The sequence below is a fragment of the Anomaloglossus baeobatrachus genome, chromosome 7, assembly GCF_048569485.1.
Source record: "Anomaloglossus baeobatrachus isolate aAnoBae1 chromosome 7, aAnoBae1.hap1, whole genome shotgun sequence".
NCBI classification, from domain to species: Eukaryota; Metazoa; Chordata; class Amphibia; order Anura; family Aromobatidae; genus Anomaloglossus; species Anomaloglossus baeobatrachus.
Genome location: NC_134359.1, coordinates 127,177,139 through 127,196,392, shown reverse-complemented (window position 1 = coordinate 127,196,392; position 19,254 = coordinate 127,177,139). Strand labels below are relative to the sequence as shown.

Sequence of the window (19,254 nt, the reverse complement as noted above, 5' to 3'; positions counted from 1 at the left end):
ACAGGGAAAAAATATTGAATATGCTTACTGAAATGTAATTAGTACTTCAAGCAAAAGCCTCCTGTGTGGAGAAACTAGTCACATGTATTTCTCAGGTGTGATTTTGACTGATACTTCCACACAAACATCAAATCCTGAATTTCTGTGGGCTCCTTCTATGAACTGTGAGCTTTAGTTCCTTCCATAAATTCTCTATTGGATTCAGGTCAGGTGATTGGTCGAGCCATTCTAGCAGCTTTATTTTTTTTCTCTGAAACCAAGTGAGAGAATCCTTGGCTGTGCGTTTGGGATCATTATCTTGCTAAAATGTCCACCATTGTTTCATCTTCATCATGCTTGTAGATGACAGATTTTTATGAAGAATGTCTTGGTACATTTGACCATTCAAGTTTGACAGTGTTGTATGCTGAAAAACAGCCCCACACCATAATGTTGCCACCTCCAAAAGAACTGTTGGTATGGTGTTTTTGGGGTGATATGTAGTGTCATTTGGCCTTCAAACATGGTGTGTTTAATGGCATCCAGAGTGTTCTATTTTGGCTTCATCTGACTAGACCATATTCTCCCAGTATTGCACAGACTTGTCTAAATGCTGTTTAACAAACTTTAAATGCGCTTGAATATGATTTTTGTTCATCAATGGAGTCTTGCAGGGTGAGCATGCATACAGGCCATGGAGGTTGAGTGCATTACTTATTGTTTTTTTTTAAAGAATTGTACCTCCTGATTGCAGGTCTTTCTGTAGCTCAGCTCTCCACAAGTGGTCCTAACTCTTGGACAACTCTTCTGATAATTGTTTTTTTACTCCTTTTTCTGAAATCTTGCAGCGAGCATGTGGTCATGGCCGGGTTATGGTGAAATTATGTTCTTTTCACTTTCAGATGATGTTCCCAAATGTGCTTACCCTATTTTTTAGTAGTTTAGAAATGTTTCTGTGACCAATGCCTTCTGTAAATTTTGCAACAATAATATTGCAAAGGTCTTGAGACAGCTTGCTGGATTTATCCATCATCAGATCTTGTGTGGCACCTTGTTAATGAGAAACCTTTTAATAGACCAAAGTTCTCTAAATCTAGGAATCAGGAGCCACCAACAGTACATATTTTTAGGATTTCCTTAATATTAGAGAGGTGATGAAATCAACATCACCTATGCTGAAAATATACACTGTCAGTGGCTCCTGAGGCCTGGAGTTGGGAAACACTGTTATAGGCACGTAGTTGAACCAGCTGATATTATTTTTCACTAAGTGGCAGGATTGCTTTTTAGTTACTAATAGATTTCAGCTGCTGTCATGAATTTTGATGACTTTTTGAAACGATCCATCATCATGTATTCAATACTTTTTCCCGGTGTCATTTATTTTACTCACTATACTCATAATATCATGATATTAATTACACAGTGCTTTACAAACGTGATCATCGTTTATCCTTTCTCATTATTACATGTCACTATGTTTATGGACATATATGGTTTGATTTCTTTGCTTGTGTGGACTGGATGGATTGTTATGGACATCTGGTGAGAAATTCATGAGAAATTGCACCTTCAGAAATATATATACTTAGAAAATTGGTGACTTGTTCAATACATTTTTCAACAACTGTATATTCGGGTGTGTCTTCTATATACTGGACAAATTGTGTTTATGGCCCCATAGCAATATTAGTTATGGGGCCATTGGTGTACTATTTTTAAAAATCCACTTCAGAATGGCTGTATAATGCTCATATTAAAACGCATATTATATGAGCCAAGTTGAACCTTGAATCTTTAAAGCTCATTTTAAGGTTAGGCATGGAAACTTTATCAAAGAATTATACAACCATTCTTACATTAAAGTAATTATACCCACTCCATCAGGTCTAAGATAGCTATTTAATAATAAAAGGATTTTATATTGTGAAATGTGATTCTTTTCTTGGGTGAGCGCTTGATAATATGTATTGGAAAGTTATGTTTGATCACTTTGAGGCATGAGTTTGAGCTGACAGTCATATTTACCATCTTCACTCTCTGGCCCATCATAAGATTTATCTATTGCAGCCCGAAAGCTTTCATTACAGCCTCTGCCGCGAACCATGTTTGGTCTTGGTCTATAAAAGGGAAGTTCATTCTTCTTAACCTCTGCCACGGCCGTCTGCAGACTTTCCAGTGAACTCGATTTTTTCAGACCTAAACGTGGACCGAGATCTTTTCCAGGGGAAACTGCAAAATATATGTTTTAAAAAAGAAATAGTTAAATCATTTGGTTAGATGCTAAACTATTATGTTTTTATATTTTGTGTTTACTAGAATCTAATAATGATTATTATACTACACAGAACAGGGTCCTAAAAAACAACTTTATTAACTTTGCAAAAACATCTGTGAATCCAACAGAAACACTTCACGTAACAGCAGTGTTATCATATTGTTATGTGAATAGTAAAAATGCAATATCACAACGTTGTTCTTCTTTCTCCTTTCTAGACACTAATAATATTATTTCAGACCACAGATCAGACACCTTTTTACATCAACTGATTTTCACTCACCGGTGCTTCCCAGGTGATGAAAATAAGAGGGTCACCATCCGGCATCCGGACCTTGGAAGAACAGTAGAGCACTGGCCAACAATGAAATAGGCAAACAACAATGCTCACCATTCTCCAGACCTCCCGTACTAAGGGGACGGTGCAATCATATAACCTCCCTCTTCTATATGCCATTATCTTCAGTCTGTATACATCAGCTTGAGTTAAAAATGCTTACTATTTATTAAAAGCTTCCTGCCAAAACCAATTGAACTTTTGGCACTTTCATTTTCCAAACGCTACAACTTTATTTTTTTTTATTAGACATAGCTGTAGGAGGGTTTTCTTTTTGCATGGCAAGTAGGAGATGTGAATGACACCACTGATTTTACATTTTAATGTTCTTAAAAATGGAGAAATAAAATTCCAAGTGCAGTAAACTGGTGAAGATAATACAATTTCTCCTTTTTTTAAAAAAATTTATTTTTAAGATGTTCATCATGTGGTAAAAATGACCTGGCAATATTATTCTTTAGGTAAGTACGATGACTTTGGTGATACCTAGCTTGCATAGTTTTTCTTTTAAGTGGTGAAAAAAAAATAGAAATTTGAAAAAAATAAAACCAAAACATTAAAATAAAACTAGAAAAACGTTTGTGTTGTATTTTGAAAGTTATACAATTTTAGTTTTACATTCATGGAGCTATGTGTGGACTTGACTTTTGAGCAGCAAATTTATATTTTTAGTGAATTAATTTTGGCATATACAGTACAATGTCTTAATTGCTTTTTATTAGTGAGGAGTGGCAATCCAAAAGCTACAACTATGACATTTCGATTTTGATTCTCTTTATGGCGTTTATGGTACTAGTTAATTCATTTTATATGTTGATACAATAGACTTTTACAGACACTGATATACCAAATGTGATTATTTCATTTATTTTTAAAGAGGAAAAAGGAGGTGATATGATTTTTTATTTTTTTACATTTTTTAAATTTTTTTTTTTACTTTATTTTTTTAGTCCATGTAGGAAATTTAAAGTTCTTGTCTGATCATTTGTTCTATATAATTCAATGATATAATTTATTAAATTGCAGTAAAAAAGAGTAAACATATTTAAACCTATTTTTTTAGTCATATATCTGTTATTTCTCTTTGGACTTCTCTGATATTCTAACAGTGCGGGGATGTTTAAAATGTTTTTAACAATTTGTGTCTGTTTATGTAATTTATTTGCCCGATAAAGTTTTTTTCTGGTTATTTGTAGCGTGCATAACCTATTGTATATAGTCTCTTTTTCTTTTTTATTTTGATCAGCGATTGATAGTGGCATTTATATGGTTAAACAATAGCGATTGGCGCAAGCTCTGGTCACTGCAGTTAAAAGCAGATGCCGAGTAATGGTGTGGCTTCAGATCCTGATCTCACACTCTATATGGCAACCAGATAAACAACATATTATTAGATTGTATGTTGGTAAAGGGTCTAGCTCAAATGATGGTCAAAACTAAAGCCACATCATTTGGAATTATTAAGTATATAAGGGTTTAAATATAAAAGAGTCTATTGCCATTATTTGGTTACACAATATTTATCCTGAATATTTTTTTCAGCCTTTATCTACTTTTTAAAATATTTAAGTAGTTTATTCTCTATAAATACAAAAATTATAACTTTCCTTCACTATTATTATTACTATTAGTATTATTATTAAGATATTGGTTAAAGGCAGATTTTAAACCACCTGTTGAGATGTAAAGAGAAATAAAGGTTGGAGAAAATGCCACTTTAGTTCATACACGATTAATTTTTATAGGTTTTAGGTAAGATTTATGTGGAGGCCCAGCAGCTCTTAATAATGCTTCAATTTACAGGCTTTGTTCAAGCCACTTCACTCAACAATTTCCTGGCCTCATCCATTATCCCTATACAGGAATATGGACTTATGCACGGGCTTCCAGGTTATGTCCACGAAGAGGCTGCTTGCCAGTGAAGCAAGCCAGCAGAGAAGAGTTGTCTACCCAGGTTTTAACCAAAAAGGACAAATTCAGGACTAAAATCAGAGTACAGTGACAAGGTCAGCTTATGAAGCAATATGAGTCAAAACCAGGAGGAAGGAGTCAGGGTCAGAATCATTAGGCAATTGGATTAAGTTGGTCCAAAGTTGGCAACAAATTTCAGAAGTCAGACAGCATAATATCTCTAAACAAAGAAGGGTCAGAATACACTGATAACTAGAAAAGAGTGGACCAGTTGTAATTCGGGTTCTGTGGATTCAGCTGGACTTCTCTAGTTCTCTATTTGAGAACTGGACTTGACCTGAACCTCATTGTAATTTAAAAGTTTGGCTCTCCCGCCACATACAGGCAACCATAAACAGAGCACTTCCAGGGGAAGTTTATACATTATATCCGATAATGCTGATTTTACCCCCAGTGCGAGCCATTCTAACACTGCAAGTGGTTCGCACTGGGCTGTGCACCAAGCATACCTGAGCACACCGATGCTCACTCGAGTGGTTTGCATATGTAAAGCACCTGAACTCCGAACTCGAACAATTACATTTTTTTAAAATCTATGTTTGCCACAAACACCAAACTTTACAGTTCGAGTTCGGTCATCTCGACTGATAACTGATGGCTTTTAGTAAACTGCTGGAGGGTTTAAACAGGGTGTGCCTCCACCCAGGCTATCAGCAGACAGTTAATAACGACTGATGATAGAACTCAATAATAAACACAAACTACTCAACTGTGCGGAAGTCTAAAGGCCCCGTTACAGGCTACGATTTGTCTGATGATATGTCATCAAGGTCACGGTTTTCGTGACACACTTCCATCATCGTTAGCGACGTTGTTGCATGTGACATCTACGAGCGACTCCGAACGATCGTAAAAATAGCGAAAATTGTTGATCGTTGACATGTTGTTCAGTTTCAAAATATTGTTCGTTGTTTCGACCGCAGCAGACATATTGCTACGTTTGACACCCTGCCAACGACGAACAACATCGTTAGTGCATCCGTCATCAGCGACGCGGGCGTGTCGTTATGAGCAATACTCCACGCCTCCTCCGCTCTGATTGGTGGTCCCAACTGTGTTCTGATTTGGCAGCCATGGTTGATAAGGCGGAAAAAAATCGTAGGAGATTCTGACAGTATGTAAGTTAGGGCGTGTAGAGGGCGAGGCAATCACACGCCAGGGTGTATGCTATGGACAATTATACGCCTCTGTAATTGCCGGAATCGTTGGGAGGAATGCTGTGTGATGGTGTCCACACGACCGCCTTGGTCAAACAATATATCGCTGAACGATGAAGCGTCGTCTGTGAGATGGGTACGTGTGACCGCTACAAAACGACCTATCAGCGATCTCGGCAAATCGTAGCAACGATCTCGGCGTGTCACATCGCTAATGAGATCGCCAGCGATATCGTTGTGTGTAAAGCAGCCTTAAGTCCCATCAATACCAATGCTTTACTGTAGTGTGCTAATACTGCCCGGTGGCAACAGCAAAATACGTGCAGCGCCCCTTAGCAACAGAAGTAATAGGGACACATTCAGACATGGATGTAACAATAAGCTCTTTTGTGCTGAACATGAATTTAAGCAGTGTCTTATTTATTCCCAAGTAAAATACAAGAAGGAATATTTGAGCTTCTTTAAACTTTAAGGGAAGTGACTTTTTATCATTTGAAGTCTAAAATTATACCAATCTCTAACTCTGACTGCTTGATTATTTACTTTATGGTGAAAGAAGTAAATAGCCCCAAATTGAGTCTGAAAAAAAAGAAAAAAGTTGGCAACATTTTTCCCAAACGCATTCAAATCTCATCAAGTACAGCAGAAGGGAGACATGGTTGCTAGGTCACACTTTGCTCCTTTGTTCACTAATTACTATTCCGAGACCTACTATTATTCTGAAATTAGCAAGTGCAGGAATGGATTTAGAAACTTGATTTGCACAGGACAGGAATATTTTTACTTTATGAGACAGATCATGAAGCATATCCTGTTTTTATACCTGAATACAGTGAAAAGTCATGAAAAGCGTCACTGCCAGGTTTACAACTTTTAAGCAACAAACCATCACACTCAATTAATTAAATAAAATGGTCCGAAAAGAGAAACTTTTATCAGACAATGAATTATTGTTTAAAATCAGGTTTCTGTGTTACATTCATTTTTTTCTTTGCTTTTTACGCAAAAGGCTTTTTCTTTTAAGATACATTCTGTATTAAAAATAAAACAGAAATCTTGAGATTTGCACACTTGCCACTGGGGCTTTTTTAAACTTGATATTATTTTAGGAAACAACAAATGGAAATAGTTACAATGGTCAGATCCCAACCATATCTTTTGTACTGAAGTGTTTAATGAGCATGTGCAAAGGTCATTGTGAAGGGAGAGGGAGCAGGGTCAGCTGTGACATCAGGCAAAATGAAAAAAGAAAACCAGCCCAACAACACAAGTGCACCTGCCACACAACACTCAATGGAATGAAAATATAGAAAACCAGGTCCAGCACTTCAAAAGACTTATTTTTTATTCCAAATGAAGATTAAACTATATACATGGAGATGACGGACATACAAATTGACCAGGACTTGTTAGTCCGGTTTACATGTTCCTCGTATGCGACAATTCTTGGTGGCTGCAAGCTGCTATTTTTAGGCTGAGTGGCCCAATAACCATGGGCTTCCCCAGCCTGAGAATACCCACCCCGAGCCGTCGGCTTTATCTAAGCTCAGAATCAAAATTGGGGGGGACCGCACGGGAAGTCCATGTTCAGGGTCTGTGCATGGACACTAGATATCTGGTACTGACCCCGAACTTTATAGTTCTAGTTCACCATCACTAATTGTTACCCTTTTGCTCGGTAGAATAGGACAAGTGATTAGACTATTGCAAGCTCAAGTCCACTAAGGGGACTACTAAATGTAGTACAATGTAGAAAAAAGGTTTAAAAAAAAATGAAAATAAAAAAAATATAAAAGTTCTAATAAACTCCCCTTTACCACATTAAAAATTAAGAAATGAAGAGAAAAACAAAACATATAATTGGTGTTGCTGCATTTTTAAAAGTCTAACCTATCAAAATATAGCATAAATTAAGCCGATTGGTAAACTCTGTAACAAGAGAAAAATCAAAATGCCATTTTTTGGCCGCTGCAACAACAGAAAATAAAGTACTAACAGGCAATCAAACATTGTCTATACCCCTAAATATTATCAATAAAAATATCAACTTGGGGCACACAAAACAAGCCCTCACACAGCCCCAGGTTCCAAAAACGTGAAATTTTACAGCTCTCAAAAAGTTGTGACACAAGCAAAATTTGTTTTTTTCAAAATTCCTGAATTCGTTTTTTACCACTTAAATAAAACAAACACTATACATGCTTGACATTTACATAATCGTACTGTAGAATCATACTGCCAGGTCAGTTTTATGGTAAAATTAACACTAGATAGAAAAAAGAAAAATAAAATTGCAGAATTTCACTTTTTTTTTGCTATTTCACCACACTTGGAATGTTTTTCCCACTTACCATTACATCATATGAAAAAATGAATGGTGTCTTTCTAAAGTACAGGTCATAATACAAAAAGCAAGCAATCACAAGGCTATACTGATGGAAAAATAAAAAAAAAAAAAAAGTTATGGCTCTTGCAATAAGGGGAGGAAAAAATGAAGAGCAAAAACGTAAAATCGCACGCTCATTAAGGGGTTAAAGGTTAAGTGTATTTGTACAATTACGATCAGAAAAGAGCTGATGTAAGGATGATGAGTGATGTGCTAATCTAGACATCTGGATAATTTCATAAATATTACTGTATTACTAAGATCAATTATATTTAATTTTTCGACACATCCAATAACTTTTATGTCTCTTGGAAAGTAACAACCGCCATCTCTTATCTCCATAATGGGAAAGAAGAGAAAGAAGCAAATTTGTTTGTTTCTTATTTTCATGTGCACTATTTTTTTATCAAATAATAATTAAACGACTGTTACGCTTTATGGTTACAAGCTTTTAATATTTAATTAAAAAAAATAGAATAATATTCTCAATGTCAATTATTAGTTTCAGTTTAGCCGTTTATATGTTTTTTTGGGGGGTTGGTGGAAAATGCATGGTATAGGAATTAAGCATGTGGCATATTAAATTGTCTCCAAACAAAAATGGGTATAAAAAAATCAAGTTTGTAGGATGATTTTTATTCTTAGGCCTAAGCCACCAAATCGGTGCGAGTGGAGTGCGAAAAAAAAATTGCATTCCACTCAGACCATTATTAGCCTATGTGTCAGCACCCATGAGCCATTATTTTCTCAGCCCTAATCGGACCATGAAAACAATCGCATCATGCTGCGACTGTTATGCGATCCTGTTTTCTCTCACACCCATTCAATTCTATGGGGCGAGAGAAAAATCGCACTGCACTCTCGGTACACCAGTGTATCGCGAGTGCAGTGCAATAATGGAAATAGCCGGCTACGTAGGAGAGAGGGAGATAAATCCCTCCCTCCCCTCGTCAGCGCTGTCCCTGCCTCTCCTCAGTGCTGGCCCACCCCCCGCAGCTGAGGTGCGCTCGCACGATCGGGCCTCAGTCGCAGGGACACTCGCATGACACTAGGCTCTACTGTGCTGCCAGTCCGAGCCGAGTGTCATGCGAGAGGATCGCAGTAATACCCGTGTGGCCCCAGCCTTAATGCCATTGTGGCTTCAATGTTTATCAGCTCCTTTATTGACTGGCTTTATTCTCTTATATGAACATAGCAGAATCTTTTTAATTCATGAATTTTACTGGTTTGAAACCTCATACTAGTATATGCAACTTCCATTCTTTTACCCTCAGTTTTGGAGAAGTACATGGGATCATATATTTAACACCTTTAAGGATACTCTTCATCATAACTGGGGTAGCATCATGTGGTGATCTCACAATAACATTCTCCTTATCAGTATGATTATAGCAATGCCAAACATTTCCAGTTTTATTAATTATTTTAGTGGTAAAATCAGAAGTTAGGGAAAAAAATTGGTGGGTTTGTGTTGCTGTTTTCCAAGATCCGTAACATTTTCATTTTCCGGTCGTTGTAGTTTGAGACATCTTGTTTTTTTGTCAATAAGATAGTGTTTTTAATTATCTCATTTGATGTTTTTATTTCTTGTTACAGCATTTATTGTTGTATTGCAGAGACTAAAAAAAAAATACATTTTTCCGTTCTTGAATTTTTTTTGTTTACAGTGTTTACTGATTGGGTTAATTATTTTTGATAGATCGGAATTTTCTGAATGCAGTGATGCCACATGTGTTTTATATTATTCTTATTTTTAATGGTAAAAACATATTTTTTAAAATTTGTCTCATATTTTTTAAAACTTTTTTTTTTACTTTTCACTATTTTTAAGTTGTGATTTTCTGAACGCCCTGTTATATACTGCAATGTCAAAATCACAGTCTCCTTTGAAGTTCGGCCACAAGCAGGGTTTGAAAGGGGCGCTGCTAAGACAAGCACGGAGGTCTCCATCCGACCCGCTGCTGCCATGACAACCAATCAGTGACCCATGATCATGTCACGAGTGCACCGATGGGAGCTTAAAATGGTACGCCCCCATGCCAGAGTGTGTTACATCCCGATGTCAGAGTTTGAGAGTGCGATTTAACAAGCTAACAAGTCCACCCACAATTATTAGAGGCAGATCCTGGCTGTAATACACAGTCATTACCTGCCGAGTATGGAGCAAGCTTTCTCTGTATTGATCGCCCTCCATACACCCACTGCCGACTTGCACAGTACATGTACGACGCATGTCGAGAAAGGGTTAAACATCTTGTTATTATGTCACAAGGATGTGCTCACCATTCATTAAGTGCCAGATATATGGGCAATAGCATTTTGGAAAATGTCCCTAAAATAATAAAGATAATAGTCATGGTGTAGTTAACACATGAGAAGTGTGATGGAAATCCCTCGTTACCACCTCACAGTTGGCGACTGCTGCCCCACTTAATTGTTTCTTGATGCTGTATGTTAAACACAGTGTAGACGGCTTTGCTCTGCTGCTCATTCATACAGATGTAGTGGAGAAGAACAGATTGGAAAAACGGCAGATTACAAAACATGTCTCCCGAGAGGGCTCTGCCAGTTTTCTAATTGATTGGTCTCAAATGAAAGAACAGTAAACATTCCACTAACGGGTGATTACTTTTGTCTTAAATTTTTCTTTTTCTGCTAAGATCCTATATAGATTTTGTTTTGCTTAATTAGATATGGAAATAGGATGCTGTGAACAAAAGGGAATATAAATTGGACGCTGGTTTTCTGCAGCACTGAGAAGAATCCCCTTGCTTACATTAACAGATATCTTCCATACTAGAGAGGTGACATGCCAAAGGGCAAAAACATGGCATTCAATGTAATTGCAATAAATAGGAACTCATCCCTCATTATGCCTTGGAGGAGGAGAGCTTCTCACCATCTCCGCAAACCATGACGCTGACCTCCAGCCAGTCCCTTCATCTCCAGATTCTCCACTTTGAGTAATCGGCACAAATAAAATTAATTATTTTGCATCCAAATACATTTTGTGGCCCATTATATTTCATTTCTTCATTAGTGATAAAAAACATGTGGAAAAGAAGGAATGTTTTTTTGCCTTTGACCCCAGTATCTGATTACTTATGTGCGTAAACAAAATGATTAACCTAATAGATAAAAGATTGGGTCTGCCAAATAGGGCAACAAAGGTTTCATGGCAACCAGTGGAAATAAAAATTGTTTATATAGAGAGTGGAAATTGTGTTGATTATAAGAAAATGACCACAAAATAACATCATGAATGAGTAACAGCACAGTCTACATACTTATGAGTCATGCATTACATGTCACCATTGCTGAGATGTAAACATACATGATTATTTTTTTATTTTAGTATGAAAGTATTTTCTTATTTGCTTATGTATTTATCTTATCTATACTTACAGAAAAGGCTATGGATGAAAAGTAGCAAAGTACTGGTAATGTAAGAAGCTTGAAGGGAACTTCTCACCTCCAAAAACGTGGTTTACCAGCAGACATAGTGACTTTCTTGTAAGTGCAGCTACAGGAAGAAAATTATTTTCTATTATCCCTGCAGCCACTTACTTCTAGTAATCTGGGTGGTGCTGAGTGATGTTACATTATACAATGAGCACACTATGGTCACTTCCCCTTCACACTTATTGACAGCTGGCTCAGCAAACATACATTGCAGTGCAGGCTGTCAATCAGTATACAGAGTAGTGATTATGGCTGTGCACACTGTATAGTGAGCAGTGGAAACAACCGCTCCCTTTATCAACCCAATGACTACACATGAGCAGCTGTAGGAAAAACAAAATTTAATTTTCTTCCTACAGCTGCACATCCAGTAAGCCTACCTGACATTATTTAAATGCTAATTTTTCCTCAGATTACCTCTATACCTGCAGGAAAATATAATTTCTGGAGATGACAGCTTTCATTTTAATCCCATAAAGCTCCACTCTAGTGTTTATTTTAGAATTTCACCCCTCCAGAGTGGTATTACTATTGTCTGTTCTCTGTCTGCAATTCTTCCAAGTGTGGCATTAGTCCCGTTCTGTCATTCTTGTGACTGCAGCTCCTGACCATCTGGAAGTAGTAACAACTACCATTCACAATCTCTCAAAGCAAATCTATGAGAGCCTCTTATTGGCTATTACAGATTTACATTAAGAAGTTACCTCCAACTCACCCAGCAAATGCTGGAGTGATCCGACAGGTCACAACAAGCACAAGACCGAGTAGTGCTAAGAACAACAGAACACGGAGACTAATAAGTATTTTAGATTCGGCAGGGATCATATTAGTGATACCACTCCAGGAGCGAAATAAAGTAAAAACACTAGAATGGTGGGAAAATAAAAAATGTGTGTACTGTCCCTCCACTGAAATGACAAAGATAAAATGACCAGTGCAGCTATATTATCTTTATAGCGCCTGTAATTCAGTGTAACAGAAGCCGCTCTCACTACTTCCCCCTCCCCTCTGGGGCCGCAGCCTCCTGATAATAGCTGCTTGCCATAGTCTGAGAACAGGGGATGTCACAACAAACCCTGCTTTCTGCAGGGAAGTAGTTATTATCAGGGGGATGGCTGCTACTCGCAGCAGAGAGCTGCACACTGACATGTGATGTAACATCCCAGAGGGAAGGGCGAGCAGTGAGAGCAGCTCCTGTCACACTGAATTACATGTGCTATGGAGATAGTAGAACTGCACTGAGTATATCATCTTTATAATTTATGAGTGTAGGGAGTGTACAAGACATTTTTATCGTCCTGGAGTACCCTTTTAAGGACCAGAACTAAATTGGCCTTAATGTCCACACATTTGTTTTTTCTTTATCAATGTCACATTTCATGAGCTATAACTTCTTTATAATGAGTAATCATGCATAGCAGCCTTAAGACTCATTAACAAAAAATCCTGTGAGCAATCACCCCTTTGTAAAGACCAGAAAAATTAGCAGAAAATAAAAAGCCTCCTATCTCTAGAACCATATGGCGGATTTAAAAATCAAGAAAAAAATACACGTGAGCAACAGAAATAAATCAAAAGCAAAAACTGTCTAATTTGGAACTGGTGACAGGTGATCTTCAAAATCCAACTCAAACTGTTTTGTAGCAAATACTGGTGAACCATCAGAAAACCCACAAACAACAGTAAAATACTAGCATTGCTTACTAAAAGCTAGAAGATTTATAGCTTGACAGACAGACAGCCATTAGACTGATTGGGTATAGACAAGTTTGTTACATTTGTACAATCTAAGAGAAAAACAACATGAAGATGCAGTAATTTTATAAAATGAATATACTCCTATATTTATATGGAAACGCAAAAGGAACAGTCTTCCATAAGCATTAAAGGAAAAATATCATAATTCAAATTGAAATATGAAGCTTCAAGAAATGCTAATATAGTTTCAGAACGAAGTGGGTACATGAAATAAGCTTCCAACAAAAGTGTCAGAGGTTAATACAGTGGGGAATTATAATATACTTAGGATACTGCTATGCTGAACATAAAATAATGCTGAAGATCAAAGACTGTCTTGAGTCTTCAAGCAACTACTAAAATGAACAGAAATAAATGACTTATATTTAAATCTGGTGAACTGAACAATCAAAATGAGAAAAACTGAACCATCATTGGGAAACGGCACCTCTAAAAACACAACTGTCACAGCACACAAGTTATTATGGTCTTTTTATCACAAGTAAATTCTGAAGAGGTAGCGGGTGTTGGGCTTTATTTTGCAAACTACAAATGTAATCTATGCCTATGGAAGTCATTTTAAACATTGGACATCGATGACGGGAAAGAGGAAAATAGACAAAAAAGTTAGTTCCTCCTTAGCCTATGGCAAAAGGCAGAACAACAGATTTTAGAGCTGAACAATACAGGATTTCTTGATTTTGTAATCTCAGTAATTCTATAAAAAAAATCCCTTCTTCTTCACAAATACACACAAACTAACATATTTGCAGTATGTACTAAAGTGACACAATGAATCTTGCAGCCATAATACAGGAGCTAAAATGCTGTCATGTTAACGGTTGCTTTTTATTAAAATGCAAACGATTATTATAGAAAACATATATATATATATATATATATATATATATACACCGTATAAATATATATATATATATATATATATATATATATATATATATATATATATATACGGTACATATTAGATTTACCCTGTAACCAAGCCAGATCAAAAATTTAAGACGTCAGTGATAAGGATACCATTCTATCTATTGTGACTTCTTTTCTGTCTGCTTTTAGTGACTCATTTGCTGGCTTTTCTTTCCTTGCTTTTCCTCTATGCAGGGTCGTATCCAGAAGGGGGTCGAGAAGGGCATTTGTGCCTAGTGCATCCGGCAAGGTGGTGCTATCGGGCAGCCTGACGCTATGGTCCGAGGTATCTCCCCTTAAGCTGCATTTTGCTGTACCCTACCCATAGTGGGAGTTGGCCATTCTCTAAGTCGGCTGTCAAGCTAACATTCAGCTCAGAGAAAGTGCAAATGCCAGCTTCCAGCGATCAAGTGCAACTGAAGCCCTGACCCTTGGCACTTCCGGGTCAGGGTGACATCAATAGTAAGGTCAAGTCATCTAATCACACTGCTGACATTACTCCTTGGTGCCACAGAGGCAGCAGAAGATTGTTCTGGAAAGTGCTCCAATGGAGCTGAAGTTACCAAAGATTTATTTGAAATTAGAGGAAAGGAGGAAGAAATTTGAGTATACAATATGGGGAGAGAAGGTGGAGGGAATCTATACAGACATAGTATTGGGAAGAAGGGAGTAAATGTATGTGGACATAGTGTGGGGAGTGAGTGGAAGAATGTTTGCAGACACAGTATGAGGAGTGAGGGGGGTGGGTGAGGGCACAGTATGGGGGAAAGGGAGTATGAGTGCAAAGGTAGTGAGGAGACAGTATGAGGAGTGAGGAGGGATGGGTGCACATAGCATACCGAGCCAGAGGGGGATGAGTGCATTGTTAGTGAGCAAACATTATGGGATGAGAAAAATGTGACGGGGCACAGAATAGAGACTGGGTAGTGTGTGGAGGATGTGGTGTGGAAAAGAGGCAGCATAGGTGACAGTGTGAGGCCACATCAAGTAGGAGACTGTTTGCCGAGGGAGATTGAGGGGGGGGATTGTGGTGAGTGGGCACAGTATAGAGCCTGGGCAGTATAATAGGACACGGTGTGAGAGAACAGTGTGAAGAGTGGCTCAGTATTCTAGTGTTGTATTTCTGTACTGCTGGTGGTTCTGGTGATGTACTGCTGTACTTTTGGTGATGTATTTCTGTAATGATGTGGGTTCTAGTGATGTAGTTACTGTTCGTGGTTCTCAGTTGACTCTTGTGTGGTTATTAGTTCTGATACTGTACACATGTACCAATTCATAATTTATTAGCTTAAGTGATACATGACTAAGTTATAAAGTGTTGGGCCACATGATAAATTAAGGGTGACTATGTTTTTTATTTGTGTTAGGAGCGTAAGTGACTGCAGACTTCCAAATTCTCCCAGCACATGCACTGCATGCTGTCAAGATTCTCTGCTTCTCTGATGCCGGTGGTGAGAGTGGGAGATCATGAAACTGGAAGTATGTGATTTGCATACATGCCGCCACATGCTCCCTAAACATGCAAGGCCTCACTCAATTCAGCGGGGCCAGACAGGTCTAGTCGGAATGTGCCCAGAAGTATACAAATCGCATACTTGGTGTTACGGGGGACTGTCTGATAATAAAACCTAAATGAATGTCAGACAATCAGGGTCCACCGTGCAAAGACTCTGCTGCAGACTATGGCAGAGGATAAGTGTGCCACTGTAAAAAATAATAGCACAAGTGCAGAGTGCAATACCTCTGTTAAACTCACAGAGGAATATAATTAGAAAATAAAGCAATTCCTCCCTTACTTGGAGGGTGTGTGGAATGGTCTCTGTGAAAGATCACAGAGACAAAAGCAGTGAGTGTGAAATGGCACCTACCTAGGTCCGTTCCTCTAGTGGTGCCAGGAGACGGACAGCAGCGTAAGCCGCACAAAGCTCCTACCTGCGTTCGCTCCACTAGTGTGCGAGGACACGAACCACTAGATATGGCACCTGCCTAGGTCCGCTCTTCTAGTGGTGCAAAAGAGATGGACAGCAGCGTAAGCCGCACAAAGCTCCTACCTGCATTCACTCCACTAGTGTGCGAGGACACAAACCACTAGATATGGCACCTGCCTAGGTCCGCTCTTCTAGTGGTGCAAAAGAGACGGACAGCAGCATAAGCCGCACAAAGCTCCTACCTCTGCTTGTTCCCCTAGTGTGCGAGGATACGAACAACTGCCATACGCAGTATAAGGAACGTTACCCTAGCGGCAACGTCCACCTACGAGTAGAATCACATAGGCCCAGCCGGACCATGTGCCTCAGGCACCTGCCTATGTCCGCTTCACTAAGAGGTAAAAATACGGACTGCAGCCGAAGCTGTAAGGTATAAGAACGCTACCCTGCCGGTAGCGCTCACCTAACATAGACAGAGAGTTGCCTAGAGGGACGTGCACAGGGCGTCTACCCTCATGCATGAACCAAGAGGACTGAGCGCCGGGCGGCGTGCGTCCGGGTCTTATATAGACTCTGTGCCTCATCCAAGATGGAGGACACCAGAGCCAATCCGCTGCCAGAATGACAGCAATGACGTCACGCTGGCCTATCACCGAGCAAAGCGTCACAAGCACATGACCAGCGACCAATCGGCATAGAAGGTGTCAGAGACATGTGACCACGTGTCACAAGCACATGACCAGTGGCCAATCAGCTTAGAAGGTGTCAGAGACATGTGACCTCGTGTCAGCGATGATGTCACCCGCACATGTGCAATGGCTCCAAGATAGGACTTAGGGCGGCTTTGCACGTTGCGAAATTGCACGTGCGATGTCGATGGGGTCAAATCGAAAGTGACGCACATCCGGCGTCACAGTCGATATCGCAACATGTAAATCCTTTTTTATACGATGAACGAGCGCAAAAGCGTCGTTATCATATCATTGCTGCAGCCTCCGACATTTCCATAATGCCGGTGCAGCGACAAGTTCGATGTTGTTCCTCGCTCCTGCGGCAGCACACATCGCTGTGTGTAAAGCCGCAGGAGCGAGGAACATCACCTTACCTGCCTCCCAGCTGCAATGAGAAGGACGGAGGTGGGGGGATGTTTACACCCTGCTCATCTCCGCCCCTCCACTTCAATTGGCCGCCTGCCGTGTGACGTCGCTGTGACGCCGCACGACCCGCCCCCTTAGGAAGGAGGCGGGTCGCCGGCCAGAGGGACGTCGCACGGCAGGTATGTGCGTGTGATACTGCCGTAGCGATAATAATCGCTACGGCAGCTTTCACTAGATATTGCACGTGCGACGGGGGCGGGACTATCGCTGCAGCATCGGTAACACATTGTTACCGATGTCGCAGCGTGCAAGGCCCGCCTCAGTCTCCAGCGCTTGCACATGTGCAGTAGCAAGAAATCCGGACATAGTCTCCAGAGCCACAGCAACCAAAACACTTGGGCTCACATGACCATCCATTCTTGCCATTGCTAATAGGGAATCCTATTACACACACTGTGAGAATTCAGGACTCTGCAGTCACCTTGAGTGACTGCAGACTTGCATCTCAAACCTGGACAAGACTTTATAATTATAAAATTTAGCTCTGTAGAGTGCCAATCATAACAGCATGTATTCTCACTGTAGGGATTCAGCTCTGCTTGCTGGTTGCAGCAGTCATCACATGGCCACTTCACTCATATGCAGTTTTCATATGGCCATGTGACAACTAGTATTTCTTCCTGCTTCTATGTTTTTCACTGAACATTGAAAGAATTAGGAAGAGCAGCTCGTCAGCATGTGACTAAAAGTGTGCAGATCGCATATGAAGGATTGGTCACATGACGACAACTGAAGCCGCTAGGATTGGAGGGGGATGGTGCCAAACTGAATTCTTGCCTTGGGTGCCAGAAGACCTAGACTCACCTCTGCCCTATGGTCAGGGTTCCTCAGGGTTCAATCCTCAGTTTGCTCCTCTTTTCTCTCTATAGTGCCCTTCTTGGACAAACGAGCTATTAGCAGGTTCATATTTCATGATCATCTTTACATTAATGACATCTAATGGAATCTATTTTATCTTGTAATCACCCCTTTACTACTACAAAACATCAGATATTGTCTGTTTGCTGTCTTGAACACAACATCCTCTATCTGAAAGTGAATCTTTGCCAAATTGAATTTCTTGTGTCTTTTCCCTCTACAAATCTACTAGATCACATGGTCAATATCTTTGGGTTATGTTTGACTCATATTTCCTTCACTTCCTATATCCAGTTAATCATTTACATGTTCATGTCACCTACATCTCAAAATATTTCCAAAATCCATCTGTTTCTTACAATGCAAATTGCAGAAATACTTCCTCCTGCTCTCATTCATTCTTGCTTGTACCTCACTTCTGCAGATGTATAGTACTTTTATAGTGCTATATTACATCACCCTTGCTGCACAATGTATTATTTTCATAGTGCTGTATTATATCACCAGTGCAGCACAGATATAGTGCTTTCATAGCTTCACATCATATTAGATCACTGCTGCACCTAACATATAGTACTTTCAAAGCGATGTATTACATCACCCTCACTGCATGGTATATATTTTCATTGCACTGTATTATATCACCAATGCAGCTAATTTGCATTAGATCACTACTGCAACCCAAATATAGTTATTTTATAGTATTGGGGAACAGCACTGCCACAGACCAAAAATAGTACCTTTATAGCATTTTATTACATCACCACCAAAGCCCATATATAATACTTACATATCACTACATTACATCACAGCTGCAGCCCTGATATAACCCTTTATGAGTGCTGTATTAGATTGAAGCAACACAAAAAAAAAATCAGAGAAAAAAAAGACAAATTGGACATAATTTTCAAAGAAAGCCCTTCTGGGAAAATCAAAATCCTTCTGGGAAAGCATCTTATAGACAGATGAGATCAAGATACAGCTTTTTGATACAGAACATCATTCTACTGTTTACCAAATATGGATTGAGGCCTACAAAGAAAAGAACACAGTACCTACAGTCAAATATTGTGG

The 19,254-nt window shown here is 39.1% G+C and overlaps 1 protein-coding gene across 5 annotated transcripts in view; it reads right to left on the bottom strand.

Annotated features, from left to right (window-relative positions):
* The window catches only part of PARD3B (par-3 family cell polarity regulator beta), a 1,965,757-nt gene that overhangs the window by 1,225,196 nt on the left and 721,307 nt on the right, over positions 1–19,254 (bottom strand). For all 5 annotated transcript variants that reach the window (XM_075317687.1, XM_075317688.1, XM_075317691.1 and 2 more), the window contains exon 17: positions 2,008–2,211. In XM_075317687.1, the coding sequence (XP_075173802.1) occupies positions 2,008–2,211 (204 nt within the window). The remainder of the gene's footprint in view (positions 1–2,007; positions 2,212–19,254) is intronic.